At 39.8% G+C, this 25,092-nt stretch overlaps 4 protein-coding genes and 1 non-coding gene across 13 annotated transcripts; 2 read left to right on the forward strand and 3 right to left on the reverse strand.

Moving 5' to 3' along the window:
- Positions 1 to 1,069: 1,069 nt before the first annotated feature.
- Positions 1,070 to 9,563, reverse strand: LOC137728574 (sphingosine kinase 1-like). The gene is made up of 11 exons (XM_088678547.1): positions 9,076 to 9,563; positions 3,575 to 3,697; positions 3,344 to 3,444; positions 3,049 to 3,121; positions 2,852 to 2,938; positions 2,672 to 2,725; positions 2,454 to 2,524; positions 2,030 to 2,332; positions 1,785 to 1,912; positions 1,533 to 1,683; positions 1,070 to 1,442 (listed from the first exon to the last, which is right to left on the reverse strand). Exons 1-9 carry the CDS (start codon positions 9,416 to 9,418, stop codon positions 1,889 to 1,891), a joined length of 1,179 nt encoding a protein of 392 aa, XP_088534673.1. The 5' UTR covers positions 9,419 to 9,563; the 3' UTR covers positions 1,070 to 1,442; positions 1,533 to 1,683; positions 1,785 to 1,888.
- A 905-nt stretch (positions 9,564 to 10,468) lies between these two features.
- On the forward strand, positions 10,469 to 13,078 carry LOC137730018 (ribosomal RNA-processing protein). Its single transcript, XM_068469086.2, has 4 exons — positions 10,469 to 10,654; positions 10,791 to 10,896; positions 11,948 to 12,080; positions 12,412 to 13,078. The coding sequence occupies exons 1-4, from the start codon at positions 10,536 to 10,538 to the stop codon at positions 12,663 to 12,665; spliced, it is 612 nt and encodes a 203-aa protein (XP_068325187.2). The 5' UTR covers positions 10,469 to 10,535; the 3' UTR covers positions 12,666 to 13,078.
- A 644-nt stretch (positions 13,079 to 13,722) lies between these two features.
- On the forward strand, positions 13,723 to 18,295 carry LOC137730017 (calmodulin-binding protein 60 B). Of its 8 annotated transcripts, none has more exons than XM_068469084.2 (10): positions 13,851 to 13,969; positions 14,098 to 14,178; positions 14,320 to 14,463; positions 14,704 to 14,779; positions 15,210 to 15,268; positions 15,393 to 15,889; positions 15,977 to 16,137; positions 16,217 to 16,420; positions 16,758 to 16,995; positions 17,180 to 18,295. In XM_068469084.2, exons 3-10 carry the CDS (start codon positions 14,351 to 14,353, stop codon positions 17,752 to 17,754), a joined length of 1,923 nt encoding a protein of 640 aa, XP_068325185.2. In that variant the 5' UTR covers positions 13,851 to 13,969; positions 14,098 to 14,178; positions 14,320 to 14,350; the 3' UTR covers positions 17,755 to 18,295. The 8 variants fall into 8 exon arrangements, with proteins under 8 accessions (XP_088534671.1, XP_088534668.1, XP_068325185.2 ...); XM_088678544.1 differs by having other exon boundaries at positions 15,396 to 15,889; XM_088678545.1 differs by lacking the exon at positions 14,098 to 14,178 and having other exon boundaries at positions 13,723 to 13,969; positions 15,396 to 15,889.
- An 807-nt stretch (positions 18,296 to 19,102) lies between these two features.
- On the reverse strand, positions 19,103 to 24,988 carry APC4 (Transducin/WD40 repeat-like superfamily protein). Of its 2 annotated transcripts, none has more exons than XM_068469079.2 (19): positions 24,586 to 24,988; positions 24,363 to 24,474; positions 24,195 to 24,286; positions 23,887 to 23,970; positions 23,326 to 23,565; positions 23,126 to 23,206; positions 22,829 to 22,980; positions 22,371 to 22,531; positions 22,177 to 22,277; positions 21,992 to 22,066; positions 21,504 to 21,683; positions 21,332 to 21,417; positions 21,157 to 21,255; positions 20,754 to 20,858; positions 20,351 to 20,489; positions 20,015 to 20,239; positions 19,782 to 19,934; positions 19,564 to 19,645; positions 19,103 to 19,396 (listed from the first exon to the last, which is right to left on the reverse strand). In XM_068469079.2, exons 1-19 carry the CDS (start codon positions 24,652 to 24,654, stop codon positions 19,302 to 19,304), a joined length of 2,331 nt encoding a protein of 776 aa, XP_068325180.2. In that variant the 5' UTR covers positions 24,655 to 24,988; the 3' UTR covers positions 19,103 to 19,301. The 2 variants fall into 2 exon arrangements, with proteins under 2 accessions (XP_068325180.2, XP_088534667.1); XM_088678541.1 differs by having other exon boundaries at positions 24,363 to 24,461; positions 24,586 to 24,946.
- Positions 24,915 to 24,986, reverse strand: TRNAD-GUC (transfer RNA aspartic acid (anticodon GUC)). Its single transcript has one exon. It is a non-coding gene; the product is annotated as a tRNA-Asp (tRNA).
- Positions 24,989 to 25,092: the final 104 nt, after the last annotated feature.

A 25,092-nucleotide genomic window follows, 5' to 3' on the forward strand; every position in this document is an offset into this window, starting at 1 on the left:
GTTTTGAACATGACTTGTGCGTGATAATTCACCAAAAAAAAAAAAAAAAAAAAAGGATAAATTGTTGTTTGATTCACTAGATAATTATTCAAGTAGAAATTTGAAATTGACTTCTTGATTTATTTATTTGGTAAATTAATATCTAAACTATTTAAAATTAATCAATTAATCCCTCATCGTCATATTCGATGAAATTTTAATCAATTTGCTGTTAAATGATGGCACGACTTTATTCTCAAGAGTGAATCACGTTCTGGTCACGTGACAGTATCTAATAGAAAAGTGGATGAATTTCATCGAATATGACGGTGAGGGGTTAATTGGCTAATTTCAAATAGTTCATAGATTATTTTACCAGAAAAATAGTTTAGGAAGTCAATTTTAACTGGATTGATAGTTCAGAAGGTTAAACAGCAATTTAAAAAAATAATAATTACCTGGCATATTGACTTGTATAATTTGGTAATATTATACAACGGTTGGGCTAAAGGGATTAAGGGCTGGTTTGGTATTGTTGTGCTTTGAAAAAAAACTACTTCTGATGTGCTGTGAGAATAAGCAGCTGTGAAATAAAGCAGTAGAGTGTTTGGTAAACTTTTTTGTAAAAGTGCTTTTGAAAAAAAAAAACAGTATTATAGTATTTGGTAAACTTTTATGTAAAACAGATATGAAAAAAAATCGGTTTTTTAAAGCTGGGTTTTGCAGCTTCTTGTTTTTGGCTTTTTTTCACCCCAAAACTGTGAAAAAAAGCTGAAGCTGAATGTTTACCAAACACAAAAATAGCTCCCAGCTTTTTTTTATACCAGTTTTTTTCAGAATCACCTCAGTATCAAACCAGGCATATTGACTTGTATAATTTGGTAATATTATACAACGGTTGGGCCAAGGGGATCAAGAGTCAAGACTCAAAGCATTTTAGCTTATGCAACACACATATCGTATTGATCAATGTCAATTCGATATATTATCTTGGAGATTTTCTAGTATGTTTCGGAGAACTACATCAAATCTAAGGGTTCTAGGTTCCCGCCATACACTTGACTTTAATATAACTTTCGTACTGACATAATGTGCATCAATCAATTTTATTAACGTAACTAGAAAATAGTTCTCAGGTTTACGTGGCGAAAAATAATCTTTTTCGTACAGAGATCCGTGATCAAAATGGTCTTTTACGTATCAAAATGGTCTCTGTATCTACCGCAGCAGCGTATACATTTCCGTACAACAATCTTTTCCGAAACTAAAGAAATTGAAAAGTCAAAGCAAGAAGAGTGAAAGACAAACTGCACAGTACATCGACAGTTACCGGAGGCCATGACAAAATAACTTATCAGCAAGCAAGTTGCTGAGAAAATGCCTCTTCCATCCAAATCCCTTGTATCCTCCTTGCGGCTATACACGTACGGGGTGGATGAAAGCTGCCTGATTGGAATTTCTTCCTGTAACAAAAATCGAATCCGTGATAAAAAAAAAAAAAAAAAAAAAAAAGAAGAGTTTGTTCTGTACTGGGGAAAACAGAGTGGCTAAACCTTGATCCACGGTTATTTGAAGTTCGTCGTAGGCCATCAGTGTCTTTTGGTCACATCTGTATGCTCCTCGGCCTCGCCATCTGAGTCGATTATCCCTCCCTTAACTGGGTCCTCGCACCGAGGACCCAGGTCGCAAAATAAATGCTTTCACCTGCAGTACGTCACAAGAAACGTTATTAAAGCTTCTTATTTGCCTAAAGGTGGACAAAATCTTGAGCAATAGTAAATGCTCGAGAGTTTGATTTTGCTGACCTTGAAGTACAAGACATATGGTGATTTGATATGGCTTCCTGTGCTCAACCCAGCCATCAACGAGAGCAATGATAGTTTTGGACAGGCCCTCATCACTATCACGTCTATATAATATAACCATCCGAGAACTGCAAAGGAGCACGAATACATGTGAATTATTCGAGTTTTAAATAAACATTTACATCCCTAGAAAGTATTAGCGGAGAAGTATCTGATGTATATGCTACGCAATTTTACAGTCCAACCTTGGCATCAGGCGCTGCCTTTGTGCCTTCACCACCCCAAGGCACATTGTGAAGCCAGACTGAAACGAAGGGCCCCCTAATGGTTCTCCAGTCCATGCTATGCAAGTTAATATCAGGCCCCTCATAGCCATGCTGTCGAATGTTAATCGGCTCCTCGTGATTCGGAGCACATGCATTGTGTTGGTTAGCAGGTTCACCGTCATTACTGTAACTAGTAGGCTCTCCGTAAGTTTCAAAGCCCGGTGCAGGCACAAAGGAAATATATCCATTATATTGCCTCAAATGCACAATCCGTTGAACAGCCTAAAATACATAAACAATTATTATTAATTTCTTGCCATTCAAATTCATACACAAGCACACGAATATCTGCATTAGCAATGGAGTAATCCAGTAACATAACAAACGAGAGATTTAAACTTACATAGAAATCTAGTCGAGCACTTCCCATCCACCTATACTTCTCAGACTCAATGTCAACATCTGCCACTAAACCTGAAGCAGATAAAGCTTTATTAGGCACCTATACAATCACTGCATTTTTTGGTTGCAGTGAGAACCAGAGATTCTAATGTACAATTAGAAATTCTACATTCATTTAGGTATTAATTCCACTATCCAGTGGTGATACTTTTCACTTACCCCATGCAAGCATCAATACACTAAAGAATTTGGTCTTCCCCTGGCATATGGTAGCTACATCCAGTGAACGCTTATGACCGTAAATAAACCACAAAGAAAAATTCATTAATCAAAACTATTACCGACAGAGTAATTGAAAGGGAGGAATCGTAATATTTTGAGCACAGTATAATATGTAACCTCGAATAATGGCGAGAACAGCATTAGACGGTGTACAAGGTTCACCAACAGAATCCAAAAGAGATTTTGCCATTCCATTTCCGGTACCTAATGGAGAGAATCTCGTCAGAAATTAATCTTGAAAGCAATAACAGACACAATTCACCGCTTTGCCCTCACCTTCTATAAAGAAAATTGAGAATTAAAGAGTACGAAACCTGCAGGAACTACTCCAAGAGGAACCTTTATTGCAGAATCCCAATCCTCTCTCTCAAGGAGTCCATTTACTACCTACTAAAAAATGCAACGCTTGTAAGAAGAAAATAGTAAAACTATGTTTACCAAATTACCGCAGCTCTCCCTGCAATCAAAATCTAACTCAATTTGACGGAAAAGAGAAAAAACAAAGTTTGTCAGCGTTAGTAATTTGATTCATCAACAGCGCCATCTGCCCGATCACAACATGGCATTGCTCGTTTTTATTATAGCTGCCACCGATAACTGGAAACTAACCTCAACCAAGATTCCATCCCCGCTAACACAAACAACGCCATCATACTTTGAAAGATCTAGTGTTTTAGCAACTGCCTTCTCATGCAGTTGATATCGAGTTTCTGAAAAATTCGATCAAGAAACAATTACGAAAAGGGAAACATTAACTCAACCCGCAATTCACAGATCCAAAATTCAGTATCACACATCAACTAACAACTAATCAGCAAAACATTGACGGAAATTCCTAACCTTGCAGCTTAAATTGGATGCCGGCATCCTCGAAAAGAGGTTTTACGTGATCAAGATTAATCTTTGAAGCAGATTTGCTCCCACCAAACGGATTCACAAAAACAAACAGCCTCTTTGGCCGTCCTGTGCAAAAGAGGATAAATTTCCACCAATATTATCACTATATTGTAGAAAAAGGTATGTAGGCTAAAAAATATATTTGTTATTGATACGTGAATGTGGAAAAATGGAAGAGAATGCTTTTTTTCTCATTATTTTTCTCTACAAGATTACAAGGATATATATACATGATACAAGTGTGTAGGTAGGACAAGGTAGCCGTCCTAGTGTGTAGGTAGGACAAGGTAGGACGGCTGTAGAGGACAAGGTAGCCGTCCTAGTGTGTAGGTAGGACAAAGTAGGACGGCTGTAGGACGGCTAGTGTGTAGGTAGGACAAGGTAGGACGGCTGTAGGACGGCTTATTCTTCCAATAATAATATTATATACAATTACACAAGGACTCCAACCATATTCCTTATTTGTCTAACACTCCCCCTCAAGTTGGAGAGTGGATGTCAAGAACTCCCAACTTGCGTAACATACCCGAAAACTTTTCTTTCCCAAGAGGTTTGGTAAACAAGTCTGCCAACTGTTGTGCCGTACCCACATGCTTGGTCTCTATTGTGCCATCTACAATCTTATCTCGTATAAAGTGACAATCCATCTCAATGTGACGAGTTCGTTCATGAAAAACAGGATTGGCAGCTATATGTAACGCTGCTTGATTATCACAAAATAAAATGGAAGGACCATCCAAAGGAATGTTCAAATCCTTCAACAAAAAACGAAGCCAAACTATCTCACAACAAGCACCTGCCATGGCCCTATATTCCGCCTCTGTTGAAGAGAGCGAAACGGTTTTCTGTCGTTTCGTCCGCCAAGAAATCAAAGAACCGCCCAAGAATACAATACCCAGTAGTCGAACGGCGAGTGATAGGGCAACCTGCCCAATCAGAATCACAAAACGCAGTTAACTTGGTCTGGTTGTCAGAACGAAATAATAAACCTTGACCTGGAGTAGCCTTCAAATAACGAACAATACGAAGCGCAGCATCCATATGAGATATCCTTGGCTCGTGCATAAAACGGCTTAGAACATGCACAGAATAGGTGATATCCGGCCGAGTGATAGTGAGATATATTAACCGACCTACTAATCGTCGATACTTTTCAGGATCCTTGAGAAGTTCTCCTTTATCAGATAATTTTGTGTCATCCATAGGAAAAGCAATGGGTCGTGCTCCCAAAAAACCATAGTCCTTGAGAATCTCTAATGCATACTTGCGTTGAGAAATATAAATTCCTTGTTTGGAACGAGAAACCTCAATACCCAAAAAATATTTTAAATCACCAAGGTCTTTTATCCGAAAATGATCACGGAGAAAAGACTTCAGAGAATTAATGGCACTAGCATCATTGCCTGTAATCACAATATCATCCACATAAATGAGCAAAGCTGTGAAAGAAATACCAGACTTTTTAGTTGAATAGTCAGCTTTGGATTGTTGAAAACCGGCAGAAATGATGGCACTAGTGAATTTGGCAAACCATTGGCGAGAAGCCTGCTTAAGACCATAAAGTGACTTGTGAAGGCGACACACAAGATTCTCCCCCTGTCGCCGAAGACCAGGAGGAGGAGACATATAGATTTCTTCATGTAAGTCACCATGTAAGAAAGCATTATTAACATCAAGCTGATGAAGAGACCAAGACTGACTAGCAGCAAGAGTAAGAAGACAACGCACCGTAATCATCTTAGCAGTAGGAGAAAAAGTGTCATGATAATCAATACCTTCAGCCTAAGTAAAGCCTTTAGCAACCAAACGAGCTTTGTAGCGGTCAATAGAGCCGTCGGAATTGTGCTTGAGTTTGTACACCCACTTACAACCAATGGGAATTTTGTCAGGGGGCAAGGAAGTTAAAGTCCAAGTACCATTAGCATGTAAAGCTTGAAGCTCCTCAGTCATAGCACGTTGCCAATTGGGGTCAGTGGCAGCCTCGGCAAAGAATGAAGGCTCCACAGTCCGACTGACAGAGTTAATGTAAGAAAAATGTCTGGGAGAGTAACAGTGATAAGAGAGAAAATTACAAAGTGAATATCGCGTACCTTGTGTAGAACCGGGTTGCGAAGTCGAAGATGGGTGGGATGGCAGAATCACCTGTGAGCAAACGTAGTCTTTTAAATAGGATGGAGGTTTATGGGCACGGGAAGAGATGCGGGGAAGGGGAGGATTGGCAGGTAGTGGGGGGGGGGGTAGGGATGTCCGTGGGTAAAAGGGTGAAAGGTGGAGGAGGGTGAGGCGTCGGGGCAGGAAGGGGTGAGTTATATGTAAAGTCCAGAGAGGGTGGGATGGGTAGGGTAGGCGAAGAGGATGGGATATGAGGGTGAGAAACGGCATAAGGGAAAGTAGTTTCGTGAAAGATGACATCTCGACTAGTGAAAATGCGGTGATTGTCGAGATCGTAAAGGGTATAGGCCTTTTGTCTATGAGGATAACCGAGAAAAATGCAACGATGAGCCCGAGGGGAAAATTTGGTGGTGAGAGTGACAGAGGTGGCATATGCCAAACAACCAAAGACGCGGAAGTGGTCATAAGATGGGGTTTTCGAAAAGAGAACCTCAAATGGGGATTTATGATGGAGAAGACGGGTAGGGAGACGATTGATGAGATAAGTAGCGGTAAGAACACATTCCCCCCAAAACTTGATAGGAAGATAGGATTGAAAACGAAGGGCGCGAGCGGTTTCAAGAAGATGATGATGTTTTCTTTCAACAACGCCATTTTGTTGGGGGGTATAAACACAAGAAGTTTGTAAAAGCACCCCATGATCAGAGAAAAAACTACGAAGAGATAAAAATTCACCACCATTGTCAGTACGAATGCATTGGATGGTAGTGCGGAATTGGGTAGTGACATAAGCAAAAAAATCCTTAATTAATTGTTGAGTGTCGAATTTATGTTTCATGAGGAAGACCCACGTAAAGCGAGAAAAATCATCCACAATGGTTAAGAAATAATGAGCACCAGAAAGAGAAGATTGACGATTCGGACCCCAAATATCACAATGAATTAAAATAAAAGGGAAAGTTGATGAAATTGAACTCAAAAGAAAAGGTTGACGAGTTTGTTTTGCCAACGGACAAACATCACAAATATGACTAGAATCAAAAGTACAATTAAGAGAGCTAGATGCTAAAGCTTGCAAACGAGTGGAGGAGGGGTGACCAAGACGCCTATGCCAGAGGGAGGAGGGGATGGTAATGATGTTGCAGAGAGGTTGACGGGTGGGGAGAAAAGAGGTAAGGGCCACAAGGTAATACAGATCGCCACGTCGCTTACCCACACCAATCATCGCCTTCGAAACCAAGTCCTGCAAAACACACCAAGAAGGAAAGAAGGTTATGGAACACGATAATTCATCTGTAAGTTTACCAACCGATAAAAGGTCCACTCGGAAATTAGGGACACATAAAACATCCTTCAAAGTAACTGATGAATTTAAAGGAAGAGTGCCGGTAAAAGTAATGGGAGCGGAAGCACCACTAGGCAAAGAAACAGGCGGCAAATGTGAAGGAGAACGATTAACCAAACATGAAGCAGAAGAAGTAATATGATTCGTAGCACCACTGTCAAGAATCCATTGACCATGACGAGAGGTGACAGGTAACAAACCTTGGGCAAAATCAGTAGTGAGCATGGCATTGGCCTGAGGAGGGGTGGTGGTGTCACGTAGAGCAACTAGAACACGGGAGTGCTGCTCAGCAGAGAGGTCAGGCATGGCAAGCTGCAAGTCATGCAAAGTGGGCTGGGCCCCGTGCACTTGGTGGGTCGCTGGAGTAGAAGAGGAGGCGGGGGCCTGGGTGCCTTGCACGTGATGGGCCTGGGTGAAATTATGGGGCCGGGAAGCAGAAAACCGTGGCTGCCAGGGAGGACTGGAAGGTGCATGGCTGCGGGAAGAACTGGAAGCAGTGGCACGGCGCGGTGGTCGCCACGGTTGGCCATGGAGGGGATGGCCAACGGGATAGCCATGAAGTTTATGGCAGGTGTCTCGGGTATGATAATCAAAATTGCAATAGGTGCAGTGGAGGGGAGGACGAGCAGAGGAGGGACGGGGCGGGCCACGAACAGCCATGGCAGCAGGTTGATCGACAGAGCGAAGGACGCCCAGGGAACATTGTTTTTCAGCTTGAGACACCTAGGAACAGGCCTGACGAACAGTGGGAAGGGGATTCATTAAAAGAATCTGGTCACGAACAGCAGCAAAGGATTCGTTGAGGCCCATTAAAAATTGCATGAGTTGTTGACGGTCATGCTTGGCGGTGCAAGAGCACGTGCAACCATCATTATAAGAAGCAATCTCATCCCAGAGAGCTTTCAGGCGAGTAAAATAGGCGGAGATAAAAGAAGAACCTTGAGAAATTGTAGCAAGTTCCCGGTTGAGTTGGAAGATGCGTGGAGCATTACTCTGAGAGAAGCGTTCGCGAAGATCATCCCATACAACTTGGACAGAGGTGGAAAAAATCACAGATTCTTGAAGGTCAGGTTCCAAGGAATGCAGAAGCCAAGAGAGAATCATGTCATTGCAACGACGCCAAGCCGCGTGAGCATCAGGGTCGTCGGAGGAAAAAGGTTCTTGGATATCGCCAGTGATGAAACCAAGTTTATTCTTGGCACACAAGGAAAGCTGCATGCCATGGGCCCAGGATGTGTAGTTATCACCATTCAACTTCTTGGATACAAGGACAAGATTCGGGTGGTCGGAATGATGAAGGGAAAAAACACCATCGGAAGAAGAAGAGTAAGCCATGGGAACGGCAGAGAAAGCTGTTGAAAAAAAAATTAGGGCTAGGGTTATAAACCTGCTCTGTATACCATGTAGAAAAAGGTATGTAGGCTAAAAAATATATTTGTTATTGATACGTGAATGTGGAAAAATGGAAGAGAATGTTTTTTTTTCTCATTATTTTTCTCTACAATATTACAAGGATATATATACATGATACAAGTGTGTAGGTAGGACAAGGTAGCCGTCCTAGTGTGTAGGTAGGACAAGGTAGGACGGCTGTAGAGGACAAGGTAGCCGTCCTAGTGTGTAGGTAGGACAAGGTAGGACGGCTGTAGGACGGCTTATTCTTCCAATAATAATATTATATAAAATTACACAAGGACTCCAACCATATTCCTTATTTGTCTAACATATATATGCAAGAAAGTAACAATAAACCATAAATTCATGTTATTTTTTCAAGAATTAATCGTAATTCAGTAAAATTTAGAGTAAAAAGAGCTTGCTTTAGCTCAAGCTAACAAATTGGAACGAAAACAACAGAAATTCAAAAATCTCAACGGTCAAACAACAAGAAGTCATAAGTCAACTTTTCCAAACATTCATTTGATTTTCCTGCATTTTCCTATCAACCAAACAGGACATAAGCCGATTACAAGCATACGAAAGTTACCGAGAGAATCGATGTAATCGCGGAGCTTCTGGCACCAGAGCCGGTGCGATTCCTCAAAGAGAGGCTCGAACACCAAGTCCTTCCGCGCCACAGCTCCTCTGCTCGCGGCGCAGCAGATACCGGCTCCGCCTTCCACTAAAGCTCTGATCCTAATGTTCGGGCCTTCTGCCGCGAACCCGAGGACATCCTTCTCGACTATCAAGCTCCGTTCATCTCTCTGCGACCACCGGAGCACTCCGTCGGAGAATAGAGTCGCCGGTGTAACGACGCCGTTTATGAGAACCCGGTCGGAGATAAGAGTTTCTCGTGGAGCGGACTCGGGTACGCGTCCGGGTCGGTCCATGTTTGGCTTGCAGTCCAAGTCTTCGAGTCGTTGAGGGGTTCTTGTTTTGGGTGAGCCTGAAAATGTGTGACGTGGAATTTTATGTGCTGGTTGGCGAAGAAACGGGTTCGGTTGGATGAAGCGAATCGGGTCTGATGTGAACTGAAATTGGTTTGCAAATTAAATAAAATTACAAAAAAAACCAGGAAAACTGAAATTTGTTCGTTGTACTGTATCATTGAGCTTTTGTGGGTACCACAAAAGATAAAGCAAAGAGGCGTTGGACCCAAGGGCATTTTATAATCGCGTTGTAGGATGACTTGTAACTTAGGGCTTGTTTAGATGTGTTTTTAAAATAATTAAAAGTGTTTTTGGTGAAAATGATTTTGAAACTAATTCTTAGTAAAAGTAAATATTGGAAAAACACGTACAGTGCTTCTTGGAAGAAGCACATAATTTGTGCTACTTGTAGAAAGCACTTCAAGTGATTTTGAAATCTAAAAACATTTTCTCTAAAAACATTTTCAGTCATTTTAAAAATACATCTAAATGAGCCCTTAGTAGCAGAAAACAAAATGCAAATGATGTTTTATCGTAGTGGCAGAAATTAATTTATCTAATTTACTATTTTAAAATTTTTTTAACAAATAATTTATCTAATTAAGGGTAATTTTTTTAAACAAATGATATTATCTACATTAAGTAGGAGAATTGGCTAAGCCTCTAAACATGCTAGTAATAATGTGATTTAAATTCGCCTTTAGCGAGAATCGAACCTAAGTCATCTTATTTACAAGTGAAGAAAAATACTAATAGACCATGATACTAGGTGGCGACAGAAATTAATTATGTATATGTATTATGGTGACGGTTCTATCTTCCTTCTTTCTAACAACTAACAATTTAAACTAATAACGCTATGTTTGTAAAATAAAATAAAAAACCATGGAAAAAAGGAAAATCGTTTGGGCTTAGGGTCCATAGAAAACATAGCCATGCATTTTGGGCTGGATATTCAAATCCAATTATAATTTTGGTCGAGACCAATCTACTGAACCTAATTCCATTTACCAAAGTAAGGCCTCTTGAACCACAAGCCTAAACACTTCAGCGCAGTGAAAGCAGCGCCGATTCTGCAATGGCGGGCAAGGCTGTAGAGGAAGCGATTCCGGCCGTAAATCCCCGAGGTTCTCACATAAAGAAGAGGGCTCTCAAAAACAAAGCTCTCGCCGTCACGTTCAATGAGAAAGACCTCAGGTAGTAAAAACCGCCATCACAAAATTTGTTCAATGATGAAATCTAAGCCCCTGAAATTTTGTTTCTTTTCGCGTTTTCTGAATTGGGTTTTTTGAATTTTTGGGTTTTTATGCTTGCTTGTTTTGGGTTTGTGAAGCGATTTCGTGTCTGGGTTTCACAAGAGGAAGAAGAAGAGGAGAAAGGAAGCTGAGCAGAAGCAAGGGGAGGCGCTGCGGCGGAAGCGTCTCGAGCTGCGCAAAAAGGTTGGAATTTTTGGCTTTTTTTTGACCGTTTGATTGCCTCTTTTGCGTAATGTGTAGCTTTGTTTACTGCTCATTGGATTTTGATAGTTGATTGATTTGGTTTTCAATCTCATTGTTGCGAAAAGTTGGTGTCTTTGCAAGGGGGATTACATTGAAAAAGCAAAAAGAAAAAATTTTCGGGATGGGATTTTAACCCGAAAGAACTTCATTCGGGATTAAATCAAAATGAGAACTTTTCTTATTGACCTTAAGTGATTTACAATACAAGTGTTAGTAACACTACAAGTTTTAGGTTTAAGATGTTGGGTAGCTGTTGGTTAATATTCTAGCACTTCTCCTCGTGTTTCTGCCTCCCCCGACAGTTAGGGAGCCGAAGTTTGATATCCATATGGGGGTGACATGTACAAGATTGAAGATTCAACTCAAGATGTCCTACTCTGATACCAGGATAAATTTCATTGATTGACCGCTATTTATGTCGTTCTGGAGCATAAGATTTAGTTGTTAAGATGTAGGTCAAGTACTGTTTTGTTCTATAAAAGAAACTTACTAAAGTGCAGAAGAATGACCTCCTAGTAGGATGGTAGTTACTGTTTAGGGTTCCTTCTGCTAGAGGTTTACCAGAGGTTTTATGCTGGAAAAAGCTATGTAAAATCGATTTTTTATGCCAAAAAACTGGAATTTGTAACCAACGTAAAAAACTTATTCTCGTGCTGCAAACATATTTCAGTATAGAAATCAGAAGAGAATGCCATATGAACATACATGATAGAGGTAATGCTTCTAAGCATGTTCTCTCAGGCAGCTAAGGCATATTGGTCACCTTATGCAAGTGCTTTGACCTTAGGTTCCATTGGTTTCTTAAATCATTTTCACTCAATAATTCTTGAATGTTGTAGGCACAAGGATTTGTATTTATGGCGGTGTGGGGGATGGGGAAGAGGGAGAAAACTGGTCCATTTCTTTTATATATATGTTCATCCTTTTTAACATTCTTTAAAAAAAAAAAAAAAAAAAAAAAACAAATCTAAGTTGGTTACTTTTGTTGCAGAGGAGACTAGAAAAGGAACTGGTTCTTAATGGTGGGATTACCCCAGCCACTGATACAGCAGCTGATGAGGTTGATGAGGGTGATGAGGACCACGAGGATGATGAAGATAGTGAGCCATCTGTACCAATTTCTGGTATTTTCAAAAACTTTGTTCCGAACTAGATACAAATATAAATTTACGCTACTGTCATGTGTCACTCAGTACCTAGTACATTAAGCATTCATGTCTAACTATACTGGGTACTTGTGCTGCCATCCCCTTGCAGTGTTAAGTTTTCATTGGTTGTTTTGGTTCAGTGAGACTGTTGGTTTGCAAATTTTATACGATATCTCAACACTAAATCACAACTACAAAGTTGGCATCAATGCACTATTAGATTTCGGAAATCTTTGTTCATTATACTGTCATGGTTCAGTTTATGGTCAATCACAATTTGAGTTTGACCCCTTTGTTATTGCTCAAGGTACAACGACTTATGACAACGGCGAAATGAAAGTCGTTGTGACAACAAGTGAGATTTCTCGAGAGGAGGAAAGTGATCCAGATGAAAAGCCAGAGGCAGCAGTACCGGAATCAGTCGGAGCTTCTAAAAAACACAAGATACCAGTGAAAAAGACCAAACCTCTGAAAAAAGCTGCAAAGCGTAAATCCCGGCCCAAGCTACAACGGAAAAGAGATAAAAGGAAGGGAATAAAACCGACCAAGAACAAGCGCTAGCCATCGGTCTTCCATATTGCGAGGCTGTAGGATCATGAAGTACTTGAGATAAGCTGACCAGAAGTTCCATTTCGGTACATTTGGAGGGAAAGGGATCCTCTTCGGATCTCTTTTACCAAATCCTGTCAATCAACAAATTCGGACTCTTGAAATTTGATCCAACGGCTAAAGTTATTATAACTTTTAAGGAGCCTCTTGTTTTTAGCCGTTGATCAAATTTCAAGAGCCCGAATTGGTTGATTGATAGGATTTGGTGGAAGGGATCCGGAGAGGAACCCTTTCCCATTTGGAGTGACCCTTTGGTTGTCAGAATCACACTTTTAGTTGTATACTGCCCGTGTTTTTGTAAACCTTTGATTGAGTGGGATGTTTTACATCAACCGCATCTGCAGAATCTCTTATTTTTCTCATCATTATTAGCCTTATCAAGGCGATTTGTTTAAAGTCATAATTAATCTAATGATTGAAGAAAATCATTACACATAAGACATGACACATCTAAATACGAAGATGCTTAGGGTTTGTTTGGAATTTTTTTTAAAATGACTGAAACTGTTTTTAGTGAAAATGTCCTTGAAACCAATCTTTGGTAAAAATTCAAGTTGATCTAGGAAAAAGTGTTTTAAGTGTTTTTTGTAAAAAGCATATATATGCTGTTTTTAAAAAAAAAAAACATTTAAAATGCTTTAGAAAAATTAATTTCACATTTCAGTTATTTTAAAAATATTTTTAAACAAGATTTAATTATTATTACCATGGTTTAGGGGAATTTTTTTTAATCATAAGTAAAATGTCTTAGACTTGATTTCGGTAAATTATGTCATTTAAACTATATAAGACGCTAAGTCATAATTTATAAGTAGTTTAGTGTGGATTTAGCGTCGTCGAATTGTATATGTGATTAAATATTTGTAACCAGTGTGTGAGTAACTGACATTAACCAGTGTGTTTGTGAAACATACAGATCCTCCGGTCACGTGGTCAAATCCATAAAAAAATCAAAAGATTCCCAAAGTTCAACTGTTCCAACGGTCCCGATCCTCCTATCGGCTCCCTCAGAAGATCTCAGCCACCGACCAGCGGCAGCAAGAGATTCGCCACTGTTTGGATCGAGAGAAAATGCGAGAAAATTAAAAAAGAAAGAGAAAGAAAATACAAAATCGCGAGCAAGTGGCTGTATCCGCAGCACTGCGACAAAAAACCCTCTCTTTCACTCTTTAGTTGTTTCAGAGACGCTACCGAGCGAGAAAGTTCGCCGACGCTTCGCGGAAACTTCTCGGATTCCTCTCTCAAAGATTTCTCAGGTACATTTTTTATTCTCACTTTTTCCCGCTCGCTTTTTCCTACTTTTCCTTTTTTCCTTATCCGAAATTCGATTCCACACGTACCGCGCATGGAATAAAGCGGAGGGCCACTTTTGTTTTTGGATCAGATTTTGCTGTTTGGCTGCTCGGAAAACGGAAGACAACTGGAATCCGAGTCGTATTTTTGACGTTTGTTTGTTTGTTTGTTGGTGTGTGTCTGCGTATGGGAAATGGAATTTTAAATTTTGAATTCTGAATCTTCACATTAAAGCGAAAGTTAGCTCTGAGTGATTTGGAAGTTTTTGTGTGATTGTTTTTTTTTTCCTTTCACTTTCTCAACAACCAAACAGGAGGTTGAGTTTTCGAGAACGGTGAAAGAAGATGCAGACGAGGTACATGGAGAGATCCAATAGTATGGCGAGGGAGAAGCGAAGTTTGGATTCTTCTTCAGCTGAAGAAGGCCAGCCGGATAGGAAACGTCCTGCTCTCGCTAGGTGACTTTTTCTTTCTGTTAAAAGAAAACTTAACTTTTGACGTAATTATAACTGATTTGTAAATTCAGCTGAAACGTATATCTGGATATGAAATTGTTCAAGATATTGTGTTAAATTTGCGAAACGCTGTAGCTTGAAGACTTGAACCCACGAATTTATAATCCCGTTATGAATTGAATGTCTTATGAATGATGAATGTGGTGAAAATGTCGATTATTGAGAAGGCTCACCTTAATGCAGTGTAATTGTTGAAGCTCTCAAGGTGGATAGTCTGCAAAAGCTTTGCTCGTCTTTGGAGCCGATTCTACGTAGAGTTGTAAGACTTTCTAATTTTCTTGTGGACCTTTTGTTTTCTAATCTGTCACTAGATGGTAGATAGAAGAGGTTTAAATGACTTTAAATTGTTTTCTATTTGGCCGCTGTATATATTTTTTTCGTTACGTCACACACATGTACAAAAATGGTGAAACGATGTTTAGTAGGAAATTTATCTGACCTAAACATAGGACAGATAAAAGAGGCATTTTTTTTGCGTCGACTGTCAACAAGTGTATGTGCTAAAGGCAAGCTGAATGCGTACTATAAGTCATAAGGACTCTTGATAATGTATTGGTGTGTATGACTTCATGACTACTTGAAAAAGTTTAATGCATGCCTAATGAACATGATTTGATCCTTTGATATGTGCATACGCCATACGGTGTTTGAAGCATTGGTTGATGTTTCTTACTCATTTTGGTGAACAGGTTAGCGAAGAGGTGGAGCGTGCTTTAGCAAAATTAGGCCCTGCCAAACTTACTGGAAGGTATCAACCCTTTTCACTGCTTATGTGTTAACGGGTTATGATCTGTGGTTGTTTCCTTTTTTCATTTAATCAGTGCTGATGCCTCCATGTCAATAGTTTGTTCTTATAATGGGTTTAAAAATAGCAGGTCTTCTCCTAAGCAAATTGAAGGGCCCGATGGAAGAAACTTGCAGCTGCATTTTAGGTCCAGGTTGTCCCTTCCTCTTTTTACTGGTGGAAAAGTAGAAGGGGAGTGGGGTTCTGCAATCCCTATTGTCTTGATTGATGCAAATACAAAACACATCGTGACATCAGGTCCGGAGTCTGCGGTGAAATTAGACATTGTTGTGCTTGAAGGTGATTTTAACAACGAGGATGATGAGAACTGGACGCAAGAAGAATTTGAGAGCCATGTGGTGAAAGAGCGTGAAGGAAAGAGGCCACTTCTTACTGGGGATCTGCAAATTACACTGAACGAAGGTGTAGGAACACTAGGGGAATTGACATTTACCGATAACTCTAGCTGGATTAGGAGCAGGAAGTTTAGGCTAGGACTGAAAGTTGCTTCAGGCAATTGCGACAACATTCGTATACGGGAAGCAAAAACAGAAGCCATCACTGTTAAGGATCACCGTGGGGAATGTGAGTTAATAATTAGTGTTATTTAACATTTCCTTTTTTAGTCGAATAAAAATCAACATGCTAAGTTTTCTTTTGGTTTCTTTACAGTGTACAAGAAACACTACCCGCCTGCGTTACATGATGAGGTCTGGAGATTAGAGAAAATTGGAAAAGATGGATCATTCCACAAGAGGCTGAATAAAGCTGGAATTGTTACAGTTGAAGACTTCCTACGACTTGTGGTTAGAGACTCGCAGAGACTGCGGAATGTAAGATTTTGGAATTTGTTTGTCAAGTTCATATTTTGAAAATGCAATTCCTAATTATTTTTATGCCCATTTGTCATAGATTCTTGGAAGTGGCATGTCAAATAAGATGTGGGATGGACTCATACAGCATGCAAAAACTTGTCTTCTTGGTGGGAAACTCTATGTCTATTATCCTGAGGATGCAAGGAATGTTGGTGTTGTTTTTAACAATATCTACGAGTTGAGTGGCCTAATTACCGATGAACAATTTTACTCTGCCGATTCTCTCTCGGAAACTCAGAAGGTATGTGACCGTCTGGTTTCTCTGTCTTTCCATTTTTTATTTCTCTTTTATAGTGCCTTGATTTGGTATCCTGTTCCATCTTATGGTGCAGTGGCGCTACTAGTTAAATGTCGCAAAGCATGTAAACTTAATGAGACAGAATCCATTTTCTCCATAGAGGCTATTTTTTCACACTGAAGAAATTCAGTCCATATGCATTTACTCTTTATTCGTAAACAACACTCTTTTCTCCCGAGCAGGTTGACCTTCCTGGTTAATGTATCTAAAATGATACAAAGTAGAGATGAGCCATGACCCCTCAAAGTGGTTGAATTGTGAAGTGTTGTGTTTCTTACAGGTCTATGTGGACGGTTTGGTAAAAAAGGCATACGACAACTGGATGCATGTTATGGAGTATGATGGAAAATCTCTTCTAAGCGTTAAGCAGCAGAAAAGTCCAGATGTTTCTCTACCTGAGGTCCCAATGGCCTCGCAAGATTATCCAAACTCATGTGATCAGCAGTTCACCCTACCTAGCCTGCTAGCTTCAGTTTCTTCACAACCGCCTCCTATGGATTCCGGCCTAAACGTGGGAGGTATATACCTACATCTTCTTTATTTTATTGCCACAAAATAATTATATCCAAATTACTAAAATTTAATCCTGAGCCTTTCAGACCGAAGCCCGGGGGTCATTATACACATATAAGAATTTTCGTTGCTTGTGTGTTTTGGATTAACTTCCGTTTCTGATGTGTGTGAATTCTCTCCTCTCACTAGGTTATGATGCTGGCATGGCTGCCAGATTCCCAATACAGTCACAGAATGGAAATCTGAATGCTCCAGTTCAGCTCGATGACTTGTCATTTCCTCTACAGAATCAGCTGCCTAGCATTTCACACCATACGCATTTTCAAAGAAATGAAAACATGCTTTCCCTTGGTCCACTACAGTCGTCCACATCAGGGTTCCAGAATATCGGCACATCCAATCTATCTTCTTATAGGGGAGTCGAGGACCTCTTCCCAGAGGAAGAAATTCGTATGAGGAGCCATGAGATTCTCGAAAATGAAGATATGCAGCATCTTCTTCGTGTCTTTAACATGGACGGTCAGGGTCAAGGCCACAGTTATGGTCATTCCTCCATGAATGTCACTGAAGACAATTATCCTTATTCGTCACCATACATCCCCACTCCACAAGCGGACTACAGTATCGATGATGATCGGAGCCGTTCATCTGGGAAAGCTGTTGTTGGCTGGCTCAAGCTCAAGGCAGCCCTTAGATGGGGCATATTCGTCAGAAAGAAGGCTGCTGAGAGACGGGCTCAGCTTGTTGAGTTGGATGATTTGTAAATATCACATGGACGAGGCAAAGTTGATCCGACGTTGGTGTCTCTATGCTTCATTTCTCCCTGCCTGCCTTATTCCTGTCACGCTGCAGTTTCTGACTGAGAGTACTACGGTTGTGGACATTAATTGGCGGGTACAACCTCAAGCTCGAGCTCTCGTGATGTTTCTTGAATATAAGCCACCGATCTTGGGACATCTCCGTGCGTGTACAGTTCATGTGCAGTCAGCTTATGTCTTCCATCGACACCTTGCTTTACCGTTGTGTTTTACTGCAAGGGGTGTTTAACAACATTCTTGCTTGCAAGTTCCGAAACCAACACAGGTTGAGCTGTTTCAACTGAAGGCCTTTGCTCCTACGAGACTAGCGAGATTTTGGCTGGGAATTGTTCCTGCGGCTAGAGAGAGCCAAGGGTTTTTTCATGTTTACATTTCCACGTAGTTATGGCGGTTATGTTAGTTAAAATTGTGGCGTCAACTTCCGACACCAGCATCAAGAAGTTTTATGTTGATTTATATTCAATGTACCATCAGAGCTTCCGACGTATTTTTGTTGTCAAACTAAATAAACTCCACTAATAAAAAGGCTACAACAAGATGCGAAAGGCAGTCCAAAGTAACCAAGTACAGGTAAAGCACAACAAAGAAAACACGATGAAAAGGCCCAAAAGTAGCCGGCTTACAACAAGGAAAACCCTAGATCTGGAGTACTGTTTGCCTCCGCCAAACAGCTGCGCTTCCATAAAAAGGCCGTCATCACCACCAAGAACTTATGAAATGACTGAATGAACGAAAATGAGGGTGAGCAAGCCACCCGCGCAAAAAGCGCTCCCATAGTTCTACCAGATAGTGCTAATAACACTTTAACAACTATCCTACACAAAAGCGCGCCGCCAAGGAGAGGCACCTAGGCCGAGTAGCAAAGGATGGTGGTTGAAGATTTGCAACGGAAACCAACATTTAAGCAAGAGTGCGGCATGAAAGTCCAAATCTGAGACAAGAACCGGAAAATTGAGACAAAACTCAAGGAAATAAAAATCCAAGGCCAAAGTGAGAAAACACATAAGCTAAAAGGACAATAGAGAGGGAGAAGTTGGGGTTGGCAAGGAAGATTGGAAGTGGGGTTGCCACCGATTCCCACCTAAAAATAGAAGTCGGCAGCAGAGGGAACTAGGTTTTTCATATTTTCGGTGAGAAAAAAAAGAGGCGAATGCACTTTGTTAATATTATTTTTTTGTTGCGCACATCATCTTATTTTTATGGTTTAGGTTGGAGCGACAAATACGGGACCTCAGTTACAGGCATGAACAATCATAACCGATTGAGTTACAAGTCTTTTACGACACTTTGTTAATTTTAGAATACGCACGATAGTCCTTTTTCACTTCTCTCTCTCATACTTACAAAATGTCCAACTTTGCAACAGAGGATCAAAATTACGATACATGCTGAGAAACGAAATGCAGAACATATTTTTGGCTAAACATAAGTATGATACACGCCGAGGCGGAGTATGCAAAACATATTTGTTCCAGGAGTAAAATTAAATGCAGTCACTCTGCATCTGAGACTTCATCTTCGTCTTCATCCAGAATGTAGACCAAGGCGCGTTTTCTCGCAGCGAAAACACAGGCCACGCCTCTTGATGCTGTTACAGTAGAATTCATCCGAAATTTCAGAAAAAAAAAAAAAAAAAAAAAAAAACGCAGAACTCTCATGTTCAATTTGAAACTACAAGGATGAAGTGAGAATAATTTGAGACACGGGCGACAGAACTTGTTTGATTTGAAGTGAGAAACAGCTTTTAGAACTTACAGCTGACTGCGAGGGGTGCAACGACGGAGTGAGGTATTCTGCGCACCTTCTCATTCTCCATTTCCAGGTGAACAACAGAGTCCTGAATATACACATTTGAGCAGTCATATCATATATGCTGCAGAGCAACGTGGGAACAGAAATCTAGAGTTATGGCATCTTTTCGTTTTAAGTAATATAACACAACGAATGCACAAGGGAGCAAAGATCAGAATTACCTTTAGTTGATGCAACCTCCAATAGTTTAGACCTGTGGATCTTGAGATCGATACAAATGGAAGGTCATCTGTTTGCACAATCATCATAGAGGCGTCCCCAGAACTTTCAGAAGCGGCGGTTGTTTCATTTAATAACAAAACAATCTGACTTTCCTGTTATAAGTAAAAGCAGTTTATGAAACATTCCAGAAAAGGAAAATAAAATGACGGATATGATCAGTTTAGGTCTCTACCTTATATAAGGAAAGATCCACACAGTAATAACCAGCAGGGACCCCCAACAATACAGCTTCTAATGAAGTATAGCCCTTGTTTACACTGCTTGAGTCATGCATAAACCCTCTCACTATTCCTATACAATTTGCAATTCCGGAGAGAGACTCATCTGGTATTTGGAAAGATATGTAATAGAGAAACAAGTGTTCACTCTGACAAGAAGAGACCGATTGGGAGGCATCCTATAGAATAGGAATAAAAGAACCGGTGTTATCGATAATGAATTCAAATTGATTTTACTGAATCACAAGATTCAAGTTAAAAACATCCCGAACTGCAAAACCAATAAGTACCTCGTAATACGATACTGAAACAGGAATGGTGGTTGACAAAGATGATGACAAAGGTGGAAGAGGGCAAAGCGGCAATAAATCCTTGCACAGTATCTTTCTTGATATTGTTGTAAAGGGCATCAGAAAAGCCTCCTTGAAACTAAAAGACCAAGGGGCACCTGTAAGTTGAAATTGAAAGGGCAGTACCATATGTATGCATGCTCATAACCGTGTGTGTGCAGTGCACCCTTGCCTGTTTTTGTTAGTGACTCAATGCTAAGTTAAACAAGCAGGATTTCACTTTCCTTCTTATTATTTCTGTCATCATAAATTAGCATTTTGAGGAACCCAAGTGTTGGCATTTACGAGGATATACTATATTTGCTCCAATGTTCATAGATGAGGGCCATGGAAATCTACATACCTAGACTCCATCTGCTGGGATTCCTTTGCTAATGTCCTTTGCAGATATCCAAAATCTGAAAATCCCCCAAACTGAACCAACTCTTTAACTCTTTGCATTGTTTCCCTGAAAACAATACAACTTCATCTTGTTTAGAGATACAAAATGAGACTCGAAATACTTGTATAAGTAGCACACGTCTGTTGTTTTCACATGCACTTATATGCATAAGACATGTACATAACATATGGTGTTATTAATTTGGATGTGGTCCGCAGGCAATAAGAATATTAGATATCAAGCCATCTGCAGCTATAAAACATAGACGGCTACAGAGAAGCCATTATGCATAAAAGATATACATGATAGATTAGAATAGTTGCGAAAATGTTTGCACTGCAGACAAGATTTAGAAATAACTTACAAACCAATATCAATATGGTGATCGGCTTCTGATGCTTCCAGCAACTGCTTGACAGGATCTTGGTCGTATAAAAACTTCAAGAATATAATGACAAGTTCACTGCCAAAACCTAACGTATGAGTAAAAGGATATATGCTGGTAGCAAACAAAACACAGAGGAAAGTGTGACACATACCTATTGTACAGTAGAAGATGATGATCGCTTGGTTCTGACATAAGTAACTTTATACATTTCAAGAGCCAGTTGAAGAAATTTGAAAACTGAAAGAAGATACATTATAATTTAGTAATGAAGAAAGAAACTGTCCTCCCTTTCATTTTTATTACAGTATAAACCTCAAGCAAACCTGCTGCACAACAGTTGACAGCACCCTGATAAATCGTTCAACTTGTAAAAGTATCATCCCAGCTTTTTCTGTCGCATTATTGATGAGTGTCTCATCCAAACCAATTCCCTGATATCGTGCTTGCCATCTTGAAAGGCCTCTTAATTCTCCCATCCTGAATGCAATAATTTCTGCTGCAGGCTGAAAAAGCATAAACTATGTTTAGTTTCTGCCCAAGTCCTCTGATGGAATGAACATTAGAAAATAGGATCATACATATTTGGCGTTTGTAACCAACAAAAATATAATTGAGAAATCACAATGGTAATCAACTTCCTTTATCTGCCTGTCAGTTCCATATCCATATACTAGAAACATTGTATTCTGATATAGTTCCCGACCACAGATCATGTAACTTTTTGTAAAAAATGATACCCAGAGAAAGTACAACAAAAAACAGTTGCTCCTAACAAGAAAATATTGCATCCACTGCAAGGGCTAACTAGCACCTGGAGATGATTTAGGACAACAAGCTGGAGTTCTTTTCCGGCACCACAAACAGCCTTTGACACGCGCTTCACGCCCTATGAGTAAAAAAAGCTTTGTTGAATTCACAATGTCATCATATACACATTGCTCAGTGTGATACTAAATCTCAATGTTAAAATAGGATGTTACATAGCACTAAGCATACCACTTCACCAAAAGAGTTAACAAGAAATTGATGAACTGGTGGACTAGTCCTTGCACCACCTAAAAGACTCAAAAACTCCTCCTGGGGACAAGAGTCAAGTCCTGTATACAAATGGTACAAACTGTATGAATGGAAGAATCATATAACCAAGAATTACATCAAGAAAGTGGGACATCGCAGTATCCAGAAATTACCATGGTCAACAATCAGATTAGATAGAGAATCAAACTTTTCATGGAAAGTGTGCATAGCATCAGACCACTGCTTGTGCATAACTGAAAGTGACGCCCGAATAACCTCCACCAATTCCTCAATGTTAGATGCTTGTTGAGCCACTTGGTGAAGCTCATTTTTCCTACAATGAGAATTACAGTCATAAGCATATTTTAAATTGACAAGGGGATATCAATATACGAGTAGAAAAGATATTTAAACAAGGAAGCAGTACATAACGTGACCGTATCAACCACATCTAAACTGATGTCAGAGCCCAAAATTTTACATCTAGAGCATATCGATAAGATTGAAACATTGAACAAGAAATCAAGAGAAAAAGATGGTGAAGACTAATATACTATAACCAATATGGCAGCACAATTTCCAATACATATTAAACAACCTGTCGTATACTGGGTTCTACAAGGAAAGTCACCTCTTCCAGAATATAGATGTATCAAGCACCATGCAGTGTAAGCCATGAATACCATGTTGAGTCACTCGTCTGCTTTCTGATTCTTCCCTATCATCAATCAATTCTCCTGAACATGTGACTATCAAATGACAAAGATCTTTCGACAAAGCAACCTAATAACAACATGTAAGAATATCAGCTTGATCTAATAAATTTAATATAAGCTGTAAATAAATGGAAAATCCAGTAATCATGAAAATAATATTGTCGAATATAATCCTATAACTTTGAGATCGTCCATACTAAAGATGAATTTACCTTGCAAACAGAAGCATTAAGAAGTCTGCACTCAGCTTTTGAATCCGTAAGTGGAGTAGGAACACAAAAATTGTGTATGTTCTGGCACATATCCAGAGGCAGTCACATGACACATCAAACATAAATTGAAGTAAGTTTCACATAACTAAGCATCATCAACCCCAACACTTTATGACAATGGTTCAGAAGTTACTACTTACAATTTTCCCTATTGGAAAAATCCCAAATATACTAAAGCAAATGACTCCATCTTTGTCTCCACTACACAGGATGTTAAAACGTTGCTGTGAAGAATTTGACAGCTCTTGAAATGAATCTTCACTATCATCTATGAAACCAGTATCTCCAGATACCAGTCCAGGCATCCGCGGAACTCTTGGAGGAGGTGGGAAGAAACGAGAAGTACGGTCTTCATATGTTGATATACTGCCGTGCTCATCCTATAATCAATATTTGAAAAAGGGAAATTAGTAACATAATAGCTTAGCCATGTTATCTCTAATACATAAATAAGGTTTTCTTGTTTGTAATTGAACTCAAAACTCAATGTACCAAAGCATAATGAAATTTCAGAAGTTCAAAACAACTGGCACATGAATAGGAACGTACTAAAACATCAAGCAAAAGTTTTGTAAGAAGCAGATATATATATCTGGCAGAGATTTAACCCCAGAAAAAGCTCAAGTAAAGATAAACCAACTGATTTCAACCATTAGAATCAAATTGGTGCATGGCCTACAATTGGATCGATGAAAACATACTCTAGTCGTGTGTCCATCCTCCTCCCAGTTAAGTGAAACAACAGCAACAGAATGTGATTTTAAGCTTCTCAACAACTTTCCATTCTGCCTCGCATCAAAGAAATAAAAAAGATTTAGAAAGCATAAATGTAGAAAACCATAAGTCCACATTCATATGATAAGCTTTAACCTTGTATTCGTATATGTCGTTTGCATAACAATATCACAAATTTACGCAAGTCATCACTTCACAATGACAAGTTTGCAACTTTACTGACTAATTAGTACCAACAGTACGTTTTTAACTGAAAAATCAACACTTTACTCACTTCAACATCATGCAATGAAACTGTTCCATCTTCAAGCCCAACAGCGATTGCTTTTCCATCGGGACGCCAACACAACGACGTTATGCTCCTTCCTAAACCAAAAAAATTCAAAACTTTTACTCACAACAACACACTAAACCACCAAGAGAGAGAGAACGAAAGATATACCGGGAGAGATTGTCCAGAGCCTCTGCCAATTGAAACGGTGCAGCAAAATCTTGGAGTCTTCGGTGACCATCGCCAGCAAATCCTTCTCAGGGTTCCATTCTGCAATTTTAATCTGCAAAGTGTTGAGAATTCAAAGTTTCAAAGATCTTTTTTTTTTTTTAATTAATAAAAAAAAGTTAATGTTTTGGGATTTCATTGCGGAAACTGTGATGTGAGAAGAAACCTGAGACGCGAGTGGCTTGTCGAACTGGAGCTGAAAGGGAAGAACTCGCTGGGCTTCGTCCGTTTCCATGGCGAAATCTGCAAGCGCAGAGCTTTGCAAAACCCTAAAAGTTAAAACCCTGCTACCGCCTGCTGCCGGTACCGGAATGACTGGGAGCAAAAACGGGGGCGTATGAAAGCGGGAGATGGTGACTGAACTGAAGCAGCGATGAGAGAGAGAGAGAGAGGCGGGCTTTTTTGTTTTCGGCTTTCAAAGTGCAGTGACTGACGGCGGCAGATGACTGGCTGACAGTGATCAAAAGCAAAAATATGAGTGCAAGCAAAAAGAGACGCCGTTGCCGGGGATCGAACCCGGGTCACCCGCGTGACAGGCGGGAATACTTACCACTATACTACAACGACTCAGTTGTTTATCATTGATGAAGTATTAATTATTTTTGTTACTTAATACTTTCTATATCTTGTTGATGCCCAAATCCTATGCCGCATTTATCATTTCGGTCCTTGT

Source organism: Pyrus communis, chromosome 10, assembly GCF_041283825.1.
Source record: "Pyrus communis isolate YQ-2024b chromosome 10, ASM4128382v1, whole genome shotgun sequence".
NCBI classification, from domain to species: Eukaryota; Viridiplantae; Streptophyta; class Magnoliopsida; order Rosales; family Rosaceae; genus Pyrus; species Pyrus communis.